Source organism: Nerophis lumbriciformis, linkage group LG11 (genome assembly GCF_033978685.3).
Source record: "Nerophis lumbriciformis linkage group LG11, RoL_Nlum_v2.1, whole genome shotgun sequence".
In the NCBI taxonomy this organism is placed as follows: Eukaryota; Metazoa; Chordata; class Actinopteri; order Syngnathiformes; family Syngnathidae; genus Nerophis; species Nerophis lumbriciformis.
This window is the reverse complement of record NC_084558.2, coordinates 21,884,762-21,904,171: the sequence shown is the minus strand read 5'-3', so window position 1 is coordinate 21,904,171 and position 19,410 is coordinate 21,884,762. Positions and strand designations below refer to the sequence as shown.

Sequence of the window (19,410 nt, the reverse complement as noted above, 5' to 3'; positions counted from 1 at the left end):
CAAGGAGACACAGCAATAGTGGTTACCTCTAAATCTATAACGTCTCAATCAATCATCACACCCACTTTTACTTCATTATTTATATTCAGCATGTGAACAATACAAAAGCACTTAGCAGAGAGGCCAAGGCTCAGGTCATATTTACTAAGAACATCAATGTCATTTGAAAGCGCAAGAAAATGAAATGTGTTCTGTCATGGCCGACGTGTTGCCGAAAGATTCATGACTGTCATCCGGGTAGTTGCTGTTGACATGCTACACGTGAAAACACAAAGGTTCTCAGGTCCAAACTTTTTTCACAGAGCGTTGTATACTAAAAATAAATCAAAGAATGAACATACAGCTTTGTGTTATTGGTGATGAAGCATATTTATTCCTGGTTTTTTTGTACCTATTTTTTTCGAATTATGAATTATTTACGCTCAACTATTTCCAAATTTCTCAACCCATTAAGCATTCCAACATCAAAACATCATTTAGGACATGTGACATGTCTGTTGATACACTAAAAAAATCCACACTTTCCGAAACAACATTCCTTATTGAAAATAAACAATTTGACATGTTTCACATTTCTTAACTAATTCAAACCATTCCAACATGAAAACATAATTTTCACATTTTACACAACACAAATCACCTTTGATTTTAATAATCCTTATTACAATGGTACATTGTTTTTTCTTAGTTATCTGTTTTAAAGTGTCCAACAAAGACCCAATCATAAACCAATGGTTTTGTAGTCGTACTTAATTAAAAAACACACAGTGACAGTCACATGTGATGTAACTGTGTTCAAATAATTACAGAGTCAAACAAGGCTAACAAAGAACCAAGAAGCCACGACAAAGTCCAAAATCCCCTTCAAAAAGCCTGGGGCTAGCAAACTTCTGTTTGCGGGAGTGAGGGGAATGCCAGGGGGCGCCGGCTGCGGAGGTGTCTGGTTCGGGCTTAGGGGGAGCAGAAGTGCTCGGGAAAATGGTGTCCATTCTAGCCAAAAGATTGGCGAATGCAGCCTCGAGCTTGTTCTCCAGTGAACGCTCTTGGTGCTGCTGGAGTACCGTGTGCATAGCTGTGACGTTAGGGCGCATGGGGGCTCGGGAAGAGAGCGTGAGTCTCGCTTTGTCACTGCCATCAGGGACATCGTTAGCTTGCAGAGTGTTTATTGAGATATACAAATATACGTGAAGTGTGTGTTTAACCCAAATGTGTAAGATGTGACTTTGTGTAGCAAATATGTGAGGAGTGTTATGAGGTAGTGTTGAAGGTGTGTGTTGAGATCGGTGGGGAAGTCCGGAAAGGGCAAGACAGGCTCGGAGGGCCAGGGACAGACAGGAGGTCAGGGGTTGGAGTAAGGCGTCGTGGTCAAAAGGCAGGCGTGGGGTCGAGATCCAAGGAGGCAGCAGAGAGTCCAGGGGGGATCCAGGGAGACGAGACACACAGCTTGAAACTGGGGGATGATGAAGGGTTGTGTACAAGTACTGTACATGTAGCCACGTTCTGGCACTGGAACGCAAGACGCGCTGGCTTAAGAAGGCAAGATTCCCATCAGCGTCAGGTGTGTTGATTGTAGAGCAGGGGTGCTCATTACGTCGATCGCGAGCTACCGGTCGATCGCGAGCTACCGGTCGATCGCGGAGGATGTGTCAGTCGATCACCAGCCAGGCATTAAAAAAATAGTCCTAAAAATGAGCGATCATAAATTTTCACTATGACGTCACTTTCGTCACTTGATTGACATTCACGGCTCCCGAGGGTCTTCTGAGATGACGCTGGCTGCTGCCAGCTCATTAAAATTACAGACTGGAAGGCGAGAAACACTTTATTTCAACAGACTCTGGCGCCGTACCTGTGGTCAAAACTCCAAAGACCGACTGCACAGTTGCACAGTTGCGCTAACAAAATAAGAGTCTCAGAAAGCTGACATGCACAAGCTAGCAAGCTACGGAGTTTGCCGACAATGTCTTTCTTGTAAAGTGTATACAAAAGAGTACGGAAGCTGGACAAATAAGATGCCAAGAACCAACCACTTTCATGTAGTATTGGACAGAAAGGAGGACTGTTTTTCTCCTCCATTCGAAAATGCGGACGTTATCAGCACCACTGTCCAATCAATGCAAGTCATCAGAATCAGGTAATACACCAACTTATATTCTTGTCTTCATGAAAGAAAGGAATCTATATGTGTTAAACATGCTTGTACTATCTTTAAACACTTTTAACTTATTAACAATATTAACTATATGTGTTAAACATGTTTGTATTATCTTTAAACACCTTTAACTTGTTAACAATATTAACTATATGTGTTAAACATGCTTGTATTATCATTAAACACCTTTAACTTGTTAACAATATTAACTATATGTGTTAAACATGCTCGTATTATCTTTAAACACCTTTAACTTATTAACAATATTAACTATATGTGTTAAACATGCTTGTATTATCTTTAAACACCTTTAACTTGTTAACAATATTAACTATATGTGTTAAACATGCTTGTATTATCTTTAAACACCTTTAACTTATTAACAATATTAACTATATGTGTTAAACATGCTTGTATTATCTTTAAACACCTTTAAGTTGTTAACAATATTAACTATATGTGTCAAACATGCTTGTATTATCTTTAACCACCTTTAAGTTGTTCACAATATTAACTATATGTGTTAAACATGCTTGTATTATCTTTAAACACCTTTAACTTGTTAACAATATTAACTATATGTATTAAACATACTTGTATTATCATTAAACACCTTTAATTTTTTTTACAATATTAACTATATGTGTTAAACATGCTTGCATTATCATTAAACACCTTTAACTTGTTAACAAAAACATGTATTTCATAAATAAGTAAATATAAATTATATATATGAATGAGGTAGATCCCCACGACTTTATCAATTGAAAAGTAGCTCGCCTGCAGAAAAAGTGTGAGCACCCCTGTTGTAGAGTGACTGCAGCCGCGCAGAGAAAAAAGCCAGAGAAAAACACCCGTGAGCGTGTCCCGAGGTGCGCTCCGCGGCCGGAGAGGAACGCCTGTGGGCATAAATCAAATCAAATCAACTTTATTTATAAAGCACATTTAAAATTTACCTCAGGGGTAACCAAAGTGCTGTACAATGGGCAGGTTGAAAGATAATACGAGAACCGAGCAAACACAACACAACACAAACAGAGCACGATAAAAAATAAATAACTAAAATAAATAGAACATAAAAACAGGTTCACAGCAGGTGTATTATGGGACACCATAGCAGGATGGATATTACTCAGTGTTAAAAGCCATGGAATAAAAGTATGTTTTTAAGAGAGATTTAAAAACAGGAAGAGAGGAGGCCTGTCTAACACTCAGAGGTAGGTCATTCCAGAGCTTGGGAGCGGCAGCGGCGAAAGCTCTGTCACTTCTAAGCTTCAGCCTTGTGTCAGGGACCGTCAGTAGCAGCTGATCGGCTGATCTTAGGGATCGGATGGGGCAGTAAGGCTGAAGGAGGTCGGAGAGATATGTTGGAACGAGGTTGTTTAGACATTTAAAAACAAATAGAATGAGTTTAAAATTGATTCGGTCACGCACAGGGAGCCAGTGAAGGGACGCTAGTATAGGGGTGATGTGCTCACGCCTGCGGGTCTGTGTTAGCAGACGAGCAGCAGAGTTCTGCACGAGCTGCAGGCGGGCGAGGGAGGCCTGGCTAATACCTACGTACAGGGCATTGCAGTAGTCTAGACGAGTCGAGATAAAGGCGTGGATTAATTTCTCGAGATCATGTCCTGATAGAAGCGGTTTCACTTTCGCTATTTGGCGTAATTGATAAAAGCCAGACTTTGATGTCGTGCAGGCAGTCAATGAGACGTTGAACCATCTGTCCCGAGGAGCAGAGTGAGAGGCAGCAGTTGTATGACCTGAACACAACATGCATGATTCTTTGTTTGGGCACTCAATTCCACAAATTGATTTGGGGAAAAGTTTTTAGATGCATCGTTTCTACCACTACACTACCTCAGTGGTCAGCAGAGTCAAACCTTTCCAACACGCAAACATTCAGCTCATTCAGGATGTAAAAATACCCTGACTATGTTTACAATAACACATTTTCTCTGATCTTGGCAACTTTTACTATAGTACTGCCTCGACTTACGAGTTTTAATAGTTCTGTGATGGAACTCTTAACCTAAAGCACTCATATCTCAAATCAACGTCTTCAGTTAATATGAATTGAAATCAGTTTAATTGCTGCTTGCCCGTGCCAAAAAACATTACCATTTTAACATGTAAAATTTATTTTAAAAAGGAAAACAAACTTTTAGATAGGATATCTTGTATAAAACATATTCAATGTACTACTAACAACTATAAGAGTTTCATGAAGTAATGTAATAATAATGTACAGCATTTACCTTTGAGAAGGTAAATGCTGTACTGTACGGTAATCTCTTCTAAAGTATCCTTTTCCAGCTGCTTTTCCGTCAAACACACCATCTGCAGCTTCTCCATATTTTTAAAGATAAATGTCTGCTGTTGAGATATTATTTTAATATCATTGGCTGGCGTTACCATCTCATTTTGCTTAAGTATGGTGCAAACTAGCAGTGATACGCTTGAATTTCTTCGCCAAGTAAAATGAATTAAATGAATATCGTCCGGAAAAGGGTGGAGTGCCATCTCCGGGTTGGGGAAGAGATCCTGCCCCAAGTGGAGGAGTTCAAGTATCTCAGAGTCTTGTTCACGAGTGAGGGAAGAGTGGATCGTGAGATTGACAGGCGGATTGGTGCGGCGTCTTCAGTAATGCGGACACTGTATCGATCCGTTGTGGTAAAGAAGGAGCTGAGCCGGAAGGCACAGCTCTCAATTTACCGGTCAATCTACATTCCCATCCTCACCTATGGTCATGAGATTTGGGTTATGACCGAAAGGACAAGATCATGGGTACAAACAGCCGAAATGAGTGTCCTCCGTTGGGTGGCGGGTCTCTCCCTTAGAGATAGGGTGGGAAGCTCTGTCATCCGAGAGGAGCTCAAAGTAAATCCACTGCTCCTCCACATCGAGAGGAGCCAGATGAGGTGGTTCGGGCATCTGGTCAGGATGCGACCCAGGCGCCTCCCTGGGGAGGTGTTTAGGGCACGTTAGACCGGTAGGAGACCACGGGGAAGATCCAGGACACGTTCGGAAGACAATGTCTCCCTGGCTGACCTAGGAATGCCTTGGCGTCCCCTGGTTGGAACCTGGACGAAGTGGCTGGGGAGAAGGAAGTCTGGGCTTCTCGGCTAAGGATGCTGCCCCCTCGACCCGACCTCAGATAAGCGGAGGAAAATGGATGGATGGATGGAATATAATCCGCTTCTTATGCTCAGCAATCTCCTTCATACTCACTTTCTTCTTTTCCATGGTTGGAAAACAAACTTATGTCGCTCTTTATCTACAAGCTAATGCTAGTGATTAAGACCAGAAGTTTTGGGCGGATCTGTGACATTTGCCATGCCAATTAATGGCGGGAAGGCTTGAAACACATTTTTTTGCTTGCAACTTAAAACTTAACAATTAGTTGGGAGTCTGCTCTAATCTCAAAACAAACTTAAGTCAGGGCACCCCTTAAGCTAAGGTAGGGATGGGCGTTAAAATTATATCAATATGTATTGCGATGGACTCGTAATAGATATCAATAAAAAATTCGTCTGATAAAATATTGGATAATTATTCATTTTCTCTGTCGGAAGAAACTGCAAGAAACAAGGGAGGTTGATGAACAAAGGCACCCGCTCTCTGGTAAACAAGCAACGCAGGAAGTGATCACTAATCAGTGGGAGTGACACAGTGCTAACTGCCAATCATGTTAGCACAATTGGATCAAGTTTGGTTGGCCATCTTGTTGTCTTGCGGTTGATTCGTTGCATGGAGTGAGATGACAAAACTAAAAGTGAGTGCTGCAGAGGGCGAAGAAATTGTCGATAAAACAGGAAAAGTCACCTCAACAGTAAGACAATTTTGGGGGAATTTTTAAAAAACTGATTAGTCAGACCAATGGAGTCTGTAAATTTTGCAAGGCGCTCGTCACCACTAAAGCGGTAGTACCACACCACCTTAGCCGTGCTTACCCTTTAGAGCACATTCGTAACTTCCTGGCAGTAAACCTGCAGAAAATAGTTCTTTTCAGGTTTCTCTATGTTTACATTTGCACACTTGTGTTACACTTTATTAAACATTTCTTACATGTTCCTTATTTCTACACCTCAATTTAAAAAAGATAATGTTAAGTGTTTAATGTCATTTGAAAATTGTGTTAATGATTGATTGAGTGTTTTTTCATGATTGTGTTGAAATTGTGTTTCCTTTCTGTCTGGATAGCTGAGGTGATTATAATCAGAGGAAGGTTACATTTTAAATAAAAATGTTTACATACAGTACAATATATATTTTGCTCTTGGTACATATTTTAGATAGGTCATGAAAAATATCAATAGTTATTGTTGTTGACTGTTGTAAAACACTTATATTGTGATAGAGTTTTCAGCCATACCACCCAGCCCTAAGTTCAGGTATCACTGTACTTTTCCTTTTTTAAAACTAATTTAAACCATTCCAACATCCAAACATTAAGCTAATTTAGACTAACAATTTTCCACATCCCATGAGTTACAGATTTTATTTTTTTAATTACACATTTTTCATTCCAAATTCCCTTTGATTTTCAGAACGTTTGCTACTTCCCCATTGCTCTATTGATTGAAACCCTTCCAACATGAAAACCTTGGGGCATTCAACACATTTGGATGACTTATTTTTGACATTCCAAAGAAATCCACTTTTTCAATACAGCATTTCAGTTAAGCCACAAGTCTTCAGCATTCACATGCTATTTCTACAGAAGTTGCCTTCACTAGTTACTAATGTTATCAGTATTTGCATTTCATTTTGTTGTAGTCACATTATGCTTTTTTGTACATTTTTAAACTTTTAATGGATCCCAGACAGCCCAATAGGTGCCCCTTTCTTTCCCGCGTACCCTTCCCTTATATATTTAATATTGATGATGTTCTTTGTCTTTGTGTTGCCAGCCTGTCTTCCTCTTGCACAAACAATGCATGACAGTAGCCATACAATTGTCACCTGACAGTGACAAGAGACAGTTGCTCCATTTGATCGCTGTTTTGAGTATGCGTCTGTGTGTTCCAGCGGAATGTGGTGGTCTTAAATTAGTAATGGTGGTGATATGCATTTGGCACTAGACAGAATGGTGCCCAGTCAAACAAGGGTCACTGAAGCTGTGGGAAGAGAGCAGCTCTGAACTTATGATCTTGACAAAAAGAAACCCTGTAGAAAACAGTGAATAACAATTTCATAACTGCATTATAAACTACGGGTTTACGGTCTAATAAAAAAAATAAGGACAAAAATTCCTGAGCCTTTAAATGGCTTTTAGGTCTGAATTGAACTCCTGAAATTAACTAACTTTTGTACGGTATTTTAATTTATTGACGCTCAGTGCTCCTGAAGTAATGAAGTAATCATTTTCAGCAATACCTCAGAGAGTGGTCTTCTCCAGTATCTCCTTCATGGTGCTCCTACTTCAAACACACCATCAGCAGCTTCCCCATATTTTAATGCATGAATGTCTGCCTTTTAGATGTTATTTTAACATTCTTTGGTGGCATTATCAACTCATACGGTTTCATTATGCGTCAGACGAGCAACTGCTTCACCAAGTAGACTTCATGCTTGTCACGATTATTTATTTCTTTAATTCAATGAATACCATCCACTTATTCTTCTCAGCACTGTCCTTCACACCCACTTTCTTTTTCCTGTGCTTGCAAAAACAAAGATGTACATCTCTCGCTATAAGCTAACGCTAATAAGTAAGACCAGGGCCCTCAAGTAATAAGCTTGTGTACGCCCTTTTTCACGGCAATGTTTAAAACTTATGTTGACTTAGGGCAGTGGTTCTCAACCTTTTTTCAGTGATGTGCCCCCTGTGAAAATGTTTTTAATTCAAGTACCCCCTAATCAGAGCAAAGCATTTTTGGTTGAAAAAAAGAGATAAAGGAGTAAAATACAGCACTATGTCATCAGTTTCTGATTTATTAAATTGTATAACAGTGCAAAATATTGCTCATTTGTAGTGGTCTTTCTGGAACTATTTGGAAAAAAAGATATAAAAATAATTAAAAACTTGTTGAAAAATAAACAAGCTATTCAATTATAAATAAAGATTTCTACACATAGAAGTAATCATCAACTTAAAGTGCCCTCTTTGATATTGTAATAGAGATCCATCTGGATTCATGAACTTAATTCTAAACATTTCTTCACAAAAAAGAAATCTTTAACATCAATATTTATGGAACATGTCCACAAAAAATCTCGCTGTCAACACTGAATATTGCATTGTTGCATTGTTGCATTGTAATGAATGGAATAGCCTACTTGATTTGATGTTCAGTTTATGAACTTGCGTTCATATTTTGTTGAAGTATTATTCAATAAATATATTTATAAAGGATTTTTGAATTGTTGCTACTTTTAGAATATTTAAAAGAAATCTCACATACCCCTTGGCATACCTTCAAGTACTCCCAGGGGTACGCGTACCCCCATTTGAGAACCACTGACTTAGGGTACGGCATGGCTCGGTGGATAGAGCAGCCGTGCCAGCAACCATGGGGGTTCCTGGTTTGATCCCCGGCTTCTGCCATCCTAGTCATGTCCATTGTGTCCTTGAGAAAGACACTTCACCCTTGCTCCTGATGGGTTGTGGTTAGGGCCTTGCATGGCAGCTCCCGCCATCATTTTGTGAATGTGTGAGTGAATGGGTGTATGTGGAAATAGTGTCAAAGCGCTTTGAGTACCTTGAAGGTAGAAAAGCTCTATACAAGTATAACCCAGTTACCATTTACTTGGAAGTGTGCGCTGCCTCACTGTAACTCCATAGGTGCCGTACGCACGTTTCTCCAGGCTTTGGATACTTTGGCGTCACACCGAGACGGTCATCCATGCTTTGCCAGCATTTGATTTCAACAATGTAAAAAAGATTGAGGCAAGAACACAACATTGAATTTATCGCCAATGCATTTAATGCTTTATATTCATATTGACATTTGTGAAGACGTCTATTAATTTATGTAGTCAATACTTTTGCCACATTTTGCTGTCGTAATGTGTTCCTGCATGTGACTTCTTGGCCATGTTGGGGCTGGTAGAGATGGGAGAGTGGGGGTGTATGGACGGCTGGAGCCTATCCATTTTACATCATTTTCACATGAAACTCTAATCTGGCAAATATATTCCACAAAATGTATTTATATTGAGGGTAATCACATAGTCATCCACCATTGATCAAGTTTATGTATCATTGCAGCGACTGTCTTTTCAAACGGTCCACTGGTCTTTTTGGCCACGCACATCTATCGTCTTCTTAACCTTTCTTTTTTATTTCAGCCTGTGTGCAGTTCTCGAAGACACGGCAATGACAGCTGGCTTTAAATCTCACGCCTCTGTTGTTAGCTGGAGTCAGGAGAAACAAGCACCTCCTACTGAGCCTTGCATGGTCAGAGCGTGCAGCGCCCAGCCACATGGCTCCTTTCAGTACGATTTGCAAATTTAAAAGGCGGGTCGGCCTGGGCTGTCTCTGTCAAGCCACGCACACGCCTGCAGTCAATTTCAAGTTGATTGCTAAGTAAAAAAGAAATGTGCTCAGATTTGTGCGTGCGAACATTTTAATACGTCTGAATTTTTACTTATGCACATAGTTTTCTGGATTTGAACTCACGTCCAATATTAGTGGGACATCCACGCAACTTTAGTTACATGAGTAGCCTGATGTGTTGGTCAGACCTTACAGAGTTTACTGTGACATTGCTAAGGCAAATAATGGCAGGAATGCTTTTAACTCAAATTTAGCTACCAGTTTATATTAAACAATTAGCTGTGAGACAGCTCTTATCTCAAAACACTTTTAGGTTGTGGCACTCTTCAAGTGAGATACCACTGTGGTCTGATGTTTTGCTTTCAGCCATTCTTAAATATGTTCTTGTCCCTTTGGAGGACCCATGACTTGTGACTTAGACCAAGCTTTCTGTCACTGATCAACACATTTTGCCTATCGTTCACAATCCATATGAAAGACATGACGATGGATGTGTTTTTTTAATGCCTTCTAACTCGTAAATAAACGTAAATAAAAGTCTGCTTTTAGCGGAGTCAGTGGGAGGTAAAACCCAATTAAAAAAACATCCAAAAACCGCCCAAAATACTCCATTTACATTTGGTGACTTGAATATTAACCAAGTATTAGTGATATTGTTATTAATTGCACTAATGCAGACAAAATATTTATAGCGGCAATGTGATCGCAAAATTGTGTGCCAATGTTGACATGATCAAGTGATAAACTGCCTCCTCCTTTAATTGCTCGTCAAACTTTATTCAAGATCATAAATCATGTCTATCACCTGGATAGTATAAGGATGAGGACGTAATCCGACATGTTGGGACACATTGACAGCCAATTTAGACCCGGTAATGGCGAAAACGACACGAAAAGACACTTGGTTCCACCCCCCTTTTCTCCGCGAGGATTATGAGTCATTCTTCACAACCTTCGGATATATGAACATCCTAGCAGTCGGCACCCTAATGACATCAGTACTTGTACAGTAAGTGATGGTTGTTGTCGCTGATAAAGTCTGCAGTGAAAAAAAGGAAACGTTGTGATGTGTTTCTGAAATTAATACGCCCCTTATGCCTAAAATGATCAAAATACGTAGATATTAAATATTTTTATAAAGAGATGCAGCAGGGAATAGGCTGATTGACAAGACAAAATAGTCCCTTGTGTCTGAATGTGAGTGTGAACGTTGTCTATCTGCGTGGCCCTGTGATGAGGCGGCCACTTGTCCAGGGTGTACCCCGCCTTCTGCCCGAATGCTGCTGGGATGCAGCTGGGATAGCCTAACTGATGCAGTGAGCAGCTTGTCATTTCTTGAACAGCATTGTGAAAAGACATATTCTGTCGTCATATGTTCATCTCGCTCTGAAGGGAGAAATGACGGGCATGCATTAAGTATGAGAAAGCATCTAAGGAGATTTCTAAAACTATTAGGAACTGTTCAAAGCTTTATTAAAAAGTGGCAGGGCAGTGGGTAAACTTTACGCAATAGTCCGAATCTCCCGTCCGTCATCAATGTAAGATCTCGGTGAAAAATGAATGCAACATAAACAGTAACAGATGGAAATGTTTGTGGGAAAAGGAGGACCTTTACAATATAGGTATATAACTTTAATTCACACTTTGCCAGGGGTAGGAATACTTTGAGGCTTGACTGTAGTACACACATTATACAAAAAAGGAAAATGTATTAAATAAGAAGTAAATAATACATATAAGTACAAAAAAAAACATTTTAAAGTAAAATTAAGTATAGTAATTTTATGAAATCATAAATAAACATGAATACAATGATTAAAAAAAAAAAAAAAAAAAAAAAAAATATATATATATATATATATATATATATATATATATCTCAGGGCCTTCAATCGACTGTTTGGAGTATAAATAGTTTAGGTTTAGGTTTTTGGCACCAACCGCTCGACTGGATCTGACCAATCTAAGTCTAAGACTAGATCTGACCAATCTAAGTCTAAGACTAGATCTGACCAATCTAAGTCTAAATCTAGATCGGACCAATCTAAGTCTAAGACTAGATCTGACCAATCTAAGTCTATGAGCATGAACTGATGAAGCCTACTTGGATGAGAGGCGAAATGTCTTCTAAGACAAACCAAACAGTCCAGTTGTGATTGATTGAATGCCCTGAGATGACAATGACCTGGATGAATGAGAACATCCATAGACTTGTTTAATATATGATTTTGTGTCAAGACGTGGACTGTGGGGGTTTTATTTTCCCGAGATGCAATACAAGTTGGAGTGGACATGGCGTGAAGGTAAATACATAATTTATTTTAACACTAACAAAAGGTACAAACTAATGGCACACACAAAGGCGGAGGTACAAACTTGGCTAATAAAAACAAAAGACTAGCACAAAGGCAAAAACTATGGACATGAAATATACAACACTTACTGTGGCATGAACAACGCGCATGGAACAATGGCTTGGAATGAACGAATGGGTGACAAGGGTAGCAGAAGCAGTCTGGGTAGCAAGGGTAACAGAGTTAGTAGAAGTCAATGTCGCCAGACAGACTAACTGAAAGTGACAGGCTTAAATAGTAGTGATCATGATTAACACAGTGTGTGAGTCCAAACGGGAAACAGGTGAAACTAATGGGTTGCTATGGTGACCAAACAAGGGAGCGTAAACAGGAACTAAAAAGTCTTAAACCAACAGGACATAACTAAAACAAAACATGATCACAAAGACATGACATTTTGACTATGTGCCTGAATACATTTAATGAAATGGAACATTTATTTATTTATTTACATCTTAGTTCCTATCTCATCTAATCGATGAATTTAATACAATTGTAATGTATGCATTTTCATGCAGAAACACAACTAGGTGCCACACACTTGTTTCATGTTGAGCAATTTGTAGTCAATGTGTCAAACACACATTTCCGAAATTGTTGCATAAATTATGTGCAGCTACTTGTATTTATACTCATGTACTGTTTGTATTAGAATGTACATACAGTAGTTGGACCCAAAGCTACAGTTCTCCATTTAAATTGCTGCCATGCTACTACACAAGAGTCCAAACAAGTGTGGCCCAGGGAACAATTTGGTACCGCGGCTCATGTTTAATTGGCCTTTGGCAGATGTGAGGCACTGTTAGATGCCAACAGGCTACCTTTAACACAAAACTGAAATGTGGATGTTTTGTTCAGATAGTATAGGATAGACTTTATTCATCCCACAATGGTGAAATAATATAGTTGCAGTGCATGCATACATACATACATACATACAGTAACAAAAGTCAGACGTAATGAAAAACAAAACATTTGTGATAAATAATACATATTGCGCACAAAACGGTTGCACCATATATATATATATATATATATATATATATATATATATATATATATATATATATATATATATATATGTCTTAATAAGGTTATCCAAAAAATAGTGCTCGATACCGTAGTAGAGCGCAATATATGTATGTGTGGGGAAAAAAAATCACAAGACTATTTCATCTCTACAGGCCTGTTTCATGAGGGGGGTACCCTCAATCGTCAGGAGATTTTCTGACGATTGAGGGTACCCCCCTCATGAAACAGGCCTGTAGAGATGAAATAGTCTTGTGATTTTTTTCCCCACACATACATATATATATATATATATATATATATATATATATATATATATATATATATATATATATATATATATGTATAAAACAAAAACACTATCATAACATTCATATTGCACATTGAGCAAAAGTTTTGCACACCAAGAAACAATATCTATTGAATTACAATGATTTGTATTCAGAATCTGTAATGTACAATATGTATCAGAGCCCCACCATGCTTCAGTTTTTCCTGTAAATTGTCTTTGACCTTTGGTGGAAAAGGTTTGCTGCCACAATGAAGACCAAATTATTCGTTAATCTTGTACTGTAAAAGCACCAGACCACAGTAGGGCTACAAGCCGCAATGTGGTTGCATTTGTGTTGCTGTGTTATCTGCTATGCGATGCTTGTATAAATATACACATGCTATCCACACAACAAAAACTATTTTAGAGAAACAGAAGACAATATAAACCATAAGCATTTGAAAGGGAAAATGTGGATAACAAGCCAACAGTCAGAGACCAGCAAATGTCATGAATAATTTAGTAGAACATATCTCTATGGATACAAAATTAGACCTAGCTTGAAAGTAGAGCTGCAACTAATGATTATTTTAATAGTCAACTAGTCATTAATTTTTTTTAAATTAGTCAACAAGTCAAACGATCATTGCTTATGATCTGCTGTACACATTTGGGTTTGACGTCGAGTCCGCGACTTGATTTTAACTCATTTTTAAAACCTATTATAGTCAATTCAATTGTAACAAAAGAAACATGAATTAATGTGAAGTGAATGGTTTTACTTTAATCCACAAAGTATATAACCACAGTGAAAAATAACATTCAGTGCAACTATTATTTTTTTATCCAGTACAGTTTAGGTTATGTACCTGCAATTATTTACCTAAAGTGTGAACATGAACATTCCTTGTGGTCTCTCAATCAAAATTGTATTAAGTGACTAGTCGACAATAACACATAATAATACAATAACACAACAATAACACTGCCGTCCATCCTTTCCGGGTGCCCGTCTTGGTTGGGGCCTGCTGGGTCTAGTTCCCGCGCCTGTTGTGGTAGCTTGGTGTTGCAAGGTATTCCGAGGTGCTGCAAGTCGGCCAGCTGCTGGGGTAGTGACCTTGTGTGTCAGCATGTCTGTGATCTTCTTTTAATTATTTATATATATATATATATATATATATATATATATATATATATATATATATATATATTATTAAAAAAAAAAGTTTTTTTAATTATTATTATTTTTATTTTGTATTTTTCCCCTCCGTCAGGCGGGGGATTCGACAGGGCGGTTGTTGGTTGTTCCATCTCCATCGTTGGGGTCCCTGCGGGTGGGGTGGGGTGTTCCCGTGGCCCCGTGCTGGGCGGTCCTGCGGCGGCCGACTTGGATGGGGTGGCCTGGGGCAGGCCACGCCGTGCTCTCCGGGGTGTGGGGGGTGGGCTCGTGAAGGCCCGGTTGCTGGTGGGGCAGGGGGGTCTTCCCGTCCGGTTGCGGGTCCCGCCTTTCTGCCCGTGTGGGGTGTGGTCTCTCGCTGGCTTGAGGGCTGGCTGTGCCCTGCTTCTCTCGTGCCTTGTCCTCTGCCAGGCGCGTCTGTCTGCGGCCTGCTGCTGGCTCTTCCGGACGGCACGGTAGGCCGGGCTCTGGGGTTCCTGTCGCTGGCCGGCCTGGCTGCGTGGAGCCGGTGGTCCCTTGTTCTCTGGGAGCCACACCTGCTGTTTGTGGGTTGGGCTTTCTGGGTGGCTTCCACACACACTGGGAGTCAAATATATTGTACATACAAATACACATATATACTCACATACACATATATACTCACATACACACCGTTATTCATACATACATACATACATACATACAGTAGGTACCTATGCTCCCACATACATACACAAATACAGTACATACCTACATACTCAAAGTTCGTACATCCACACGCACATTCAGTGTACAAACATACATATACACATACTGTACATATACATTCACTGTACAAACATACATATATAAATACTGTACATATACATTCACTGTACAAACATACATGTATACATACTGTAAACATACATTCACTGTACAAACATACATATACACATACTGTACATATACATTCACTGTACAAACATACATATATACATACTGTGCATATACATTCACTGTACAAACATACATATACACATACTGTACATATACATTCAGTGTACAAACATACATATACACATACTGTGCATATACATTCAGTGTACAAACATACATATACACATACTGTACATATACATTCACTGTACAAACATACATATACACATACTGTTCATATACACGTACATATACATACATACACTCATGCATATAATCACGTTTCATCAAACATAAATTAACGTTGTTACCCTAGGGTCAACTGGGTAACACATGGCACACTGACAAAGCTTAACCTATTGTTACTATAACAATCTATAGCTGGCTTCTCTTTCTTCCCCTCCATGTTTCTGTTTTCCTTTGTATCTCTAGTTATCATTTTATATATATATATATATATATATATGTATGTATATATCATATATGTATTGTTGCATTTGAACAACTGTATTGTTGATAATAGAGGTAAATTATTGGTGTTATTAATTATCAATAGCACTATTTCTATTGCTGCGATGAGGTGGCGACTTGTCCAGAGTGTACACCGCCTTCCGCCCGATTGTAGCTGAGATAGGCTCCAGCGCCCCCCGCGACCCCAAAGGGAATAAGCGGTAGAAAATGGATGGATGGACTATTTCTATTGGTATTTGTATTGCCCCATTTGTAGTGTAATAATGCTCATTGTCATTTCTGTGTTATTATTTATTTCACTAACTGCTTCTTTGCTATCACTTTTACCATCATATTTGTACACATCATATTTGCTGATGTTGCTCTATTGTTGTTGTTGTTGTCATTGTTATTGTTGTGTTTGCTGTTGTTGTTTTTATCTCTCTGTCTTATACCCCTCTTGTCCCCACAATTTCCCCCCTCTGTCTTCCTTGTATTCTCTTTCTATCCCCTCCTGCTACGGGCCGACTGCACCAAATGATAATATAAATACATTTAATAAAGTCAAATACAAATAAGGCAACAAGATGAGTATCCCACACTTCTCTTTTGTAAAGTAAATGTGTACAGCCGATATGGGCATCGACATCAACTATATGATTTGCCTGAGAAGCTGGACAGGACAAAAAAACAAACAAACAAAAACCAAAAAAACAATAACACTGCCCTTTTTTTTCTTTTTGCTGCAGCTGTTACATATTCTGTAATATTATACATGGTAATTGGGATTTATTATATATTGTATATATTATAGAAAAATATAGTATGATAAAATAATATAATATATCAGTATATAATATATACTGTATATATAATATGTAAATATTACATATATGTTATATTCTATAATGCTGCTATGGTACATTTTTAGTCTACTTTATACCTGCATTAGCCTTTCCATCCTTTGTAACTGAGCTACTGCATGGAACAATTTCCCTTGTGGATCAATAGAGTTTGTCCAAGTGCCTGAGTCTAAGTCTAAGTCTACTTTTATGTAAATTAATTTTTATATTGACATTGTCGATTTTGTTGACTCATTTTTACAGTGCATCTTGAAAGTTTTAGACCTTCCAACAATACAAGAACTGTTCCTCTACCGTTAAAACGTACTTATACTGTATACTCTTATCTAGCAGCAAAGACATGTACATGTTCATGTTTACATTAACCATCAAAGTCAGTGTCTTTGGTAGCAAAGTCTTTACTTTTGGGACTAAGATCATCCCTGTCGAACTTTATTTTGGTACGTTTTTTTTGTTGTTTTTTTTACAGTAAAATGTCTTTCTTGAGTCCAGGGTTTAAGAAGTATACACTATTTATAGCAAAATAATACAAAACATCTTCCATTTCATGTTCAATTTTAAATAAGAAGCATGTTCATTTTGACAAATTCTGGAATATATGATGGTTTAATGTGTTTTTTGCAGCTTCATTTTTGCCACTGACTTGAAACTGCTCAAACTGGTAACACCATGGGAGGAGCAGTGGTGGACGACGGACCTACTGGGGTGAAGGCACCAGATGGCGGATGGGGCTGGGCGGTGTTGGTCGGCTGCTTTGTCATCACAGGATTCTCCTACGCGTTCCCCAAGGCTGTCAGCGTCTTCTTCAAGGAGCTGATAAAAGAGTTCCATGTTGGCTACAGTGACACGGCCTGGATATCATCCATACTGCTGGCAATGCTCTACGGCACAGGTATGCTCTCATAGACCATAGATCGGATTATTGAAATGTAGGAATATTGCACTAAAGCGTGTGTACGTTAGGTCCTCTCTGCAGTGTGTTGGTGAACAAGTTTGGCTGTCGACCTGTGATGATGGTTGGAGGGATTTTCGCCTCACTGGGAATGATTCTGGCTTCTTTTGCAACCAGCATTGTACACATCTACCTTTCCGTCGGCGTTATTACAGGTACAGTCACAGCATTGAGAAGACATGCATTTTCCTGTACCATGCACACAATCCCTATTTAACCTCAAGTTTAGTAATACAGTAGTGATAATAATAATAAGTAATCCAGTGTATTGAGTGAAACAAAAACAAATAAATAAACTAAATACAAATATATACATTTGTTGAGTACAGTAGGAGGAGTTGGTAGGAAAAGTTAAACACAGGCATATGTCAAAATGTCAACATGTCAAAATATCACATCCGTAAAAATTATACGATTCAAACAAAATTTGTTGAACGTTCACCTCAGCCTCAGGTACTCGCTGCTCCTGTTGCCTAAACGGCCCACTGAATTGCACTGAATTTTGCCTCCGTTCGTTCTCCCAGCCACAACGTTGGCGGCTGTCCACTTTGCTGCTAATCATATTTGAATGATTACAACAGAGAGTAGTTAGTATGTATTAGAAGCCAGTGACAAGTTATATTTTGGACTTGACGGATGTAAACAAGAGGTCACAACACCGGAAGTATATTACCCGAGGGGGCGTGGCTAGGATATAGTTGCTAAATAGGAAACGTTTTCTGAGTTCTTTGCATGCATGTTATAGAAATGTACGTTACATTTTCATATGACCATAATGTTGGTAAATTATCTACTAAAAAACCCCAAAATTCTGTGATACATTACATGGGACATGTAAGTGTCAAAAAGTCAGCCAAAAGAGGTTATAGTGTAGAAAAGCACCCAATTGCAGGAAACGTAATCTTGATTTTCAACATTTACTTTTGGGGCTAGCTTGGCAACACTTTGTGCTGATAGAAATTATCCTCTTTTTTGTCAGTTTTCCTTTTTTTTCTCAAAGGGTGCTCAAATGCCTGAATACAGTGTATTGAGTAAAAATATGTAGACTGGAACCTCAATTTACAAACTTAATTGGTTCTTCAACAGGGTTTGTAAATCGAAAAGTTTGTATATTCAAGCAAATTTCTCCATAAGAAGCAATATAGATTTGAATAATGCTTTCCAGCCTCAGCAGAACTCCATATTTTAGTGAAGTTTTGTACAATTTGAACACAATATGAGGTGCTATCCAGTAGTGTATATTAAACAATGGATCAACGTTCTCTTTATTAACAGGCCAAAACAACAACAACAAGTTGCTGTCCTCTGTATGCACTGCTCCGCCAACACGCGCACAAACGATCAGAACTTTCACAAATCCTTAACTTTAACAAGCATTTTGCTACTACGATAAACATTTTAAAAAGTTAAATTCATTTACATTAACATTGGTAAAGGAGTAGCTGACAAGAAAGGAGCAGACAGACAGAGAGGGAGAAGGGAGGGATAGAGGGGGAGGGGCCATGTGTACGCATGGTTGAAGTAAGCGCCGCTAAACGAGAGGTTCACCGTTGTGAAATAAGTCTGCTTTGGCATATTTTACTGGAAAATTCTGGTCAAGTCTAGAGCGCTCTCATAAGGTCAACATTGTATTCAGAAGGTTGCAAAAGTTTTTTATTGGCATAGCTATATAAAATATTCGATTTATAATGAACAATTCCTTCTTTGCGGATATTTGTTTACCAGGGCTTACCAATAAACAACAATACACAAGGGTTTACTAGTGCT

General features: G+C 38.7%; 1 protein-coding gene across 2 annotated transcripts in view; it reads left to right on the top strand.

Annotated features, from left to right (window-relative positions):
* The window catches only part of slc16a3b (solute carrier family 16 member 3b), a 40,128-nt gene that overhangs the window by 3,964 nt on the left and 16,754 nt on the right, over nucleotides 1-19,410 (top strand). For both annotated transcript variants that reach the window (XM_061967067.1, XM_061967066.1), the window contains exons 2-3: nucleotides 17,316-17,583; nucleotides 17,655-17,798. In XM_061967067.1, the coding sequence (XP_061823051.1) occupies nucleotides 17,361-17,583; nucleotides 17,655-17,798 (367 nt within the window). In that variant the 5' untranslated portion in view covers nucleotides 17,316-17,360. The remainder of the gene's footprint in view (nucleotides 1-17,315; nucleotides 17,584-17,654; nucleotides 17,799-19,410) is intronic.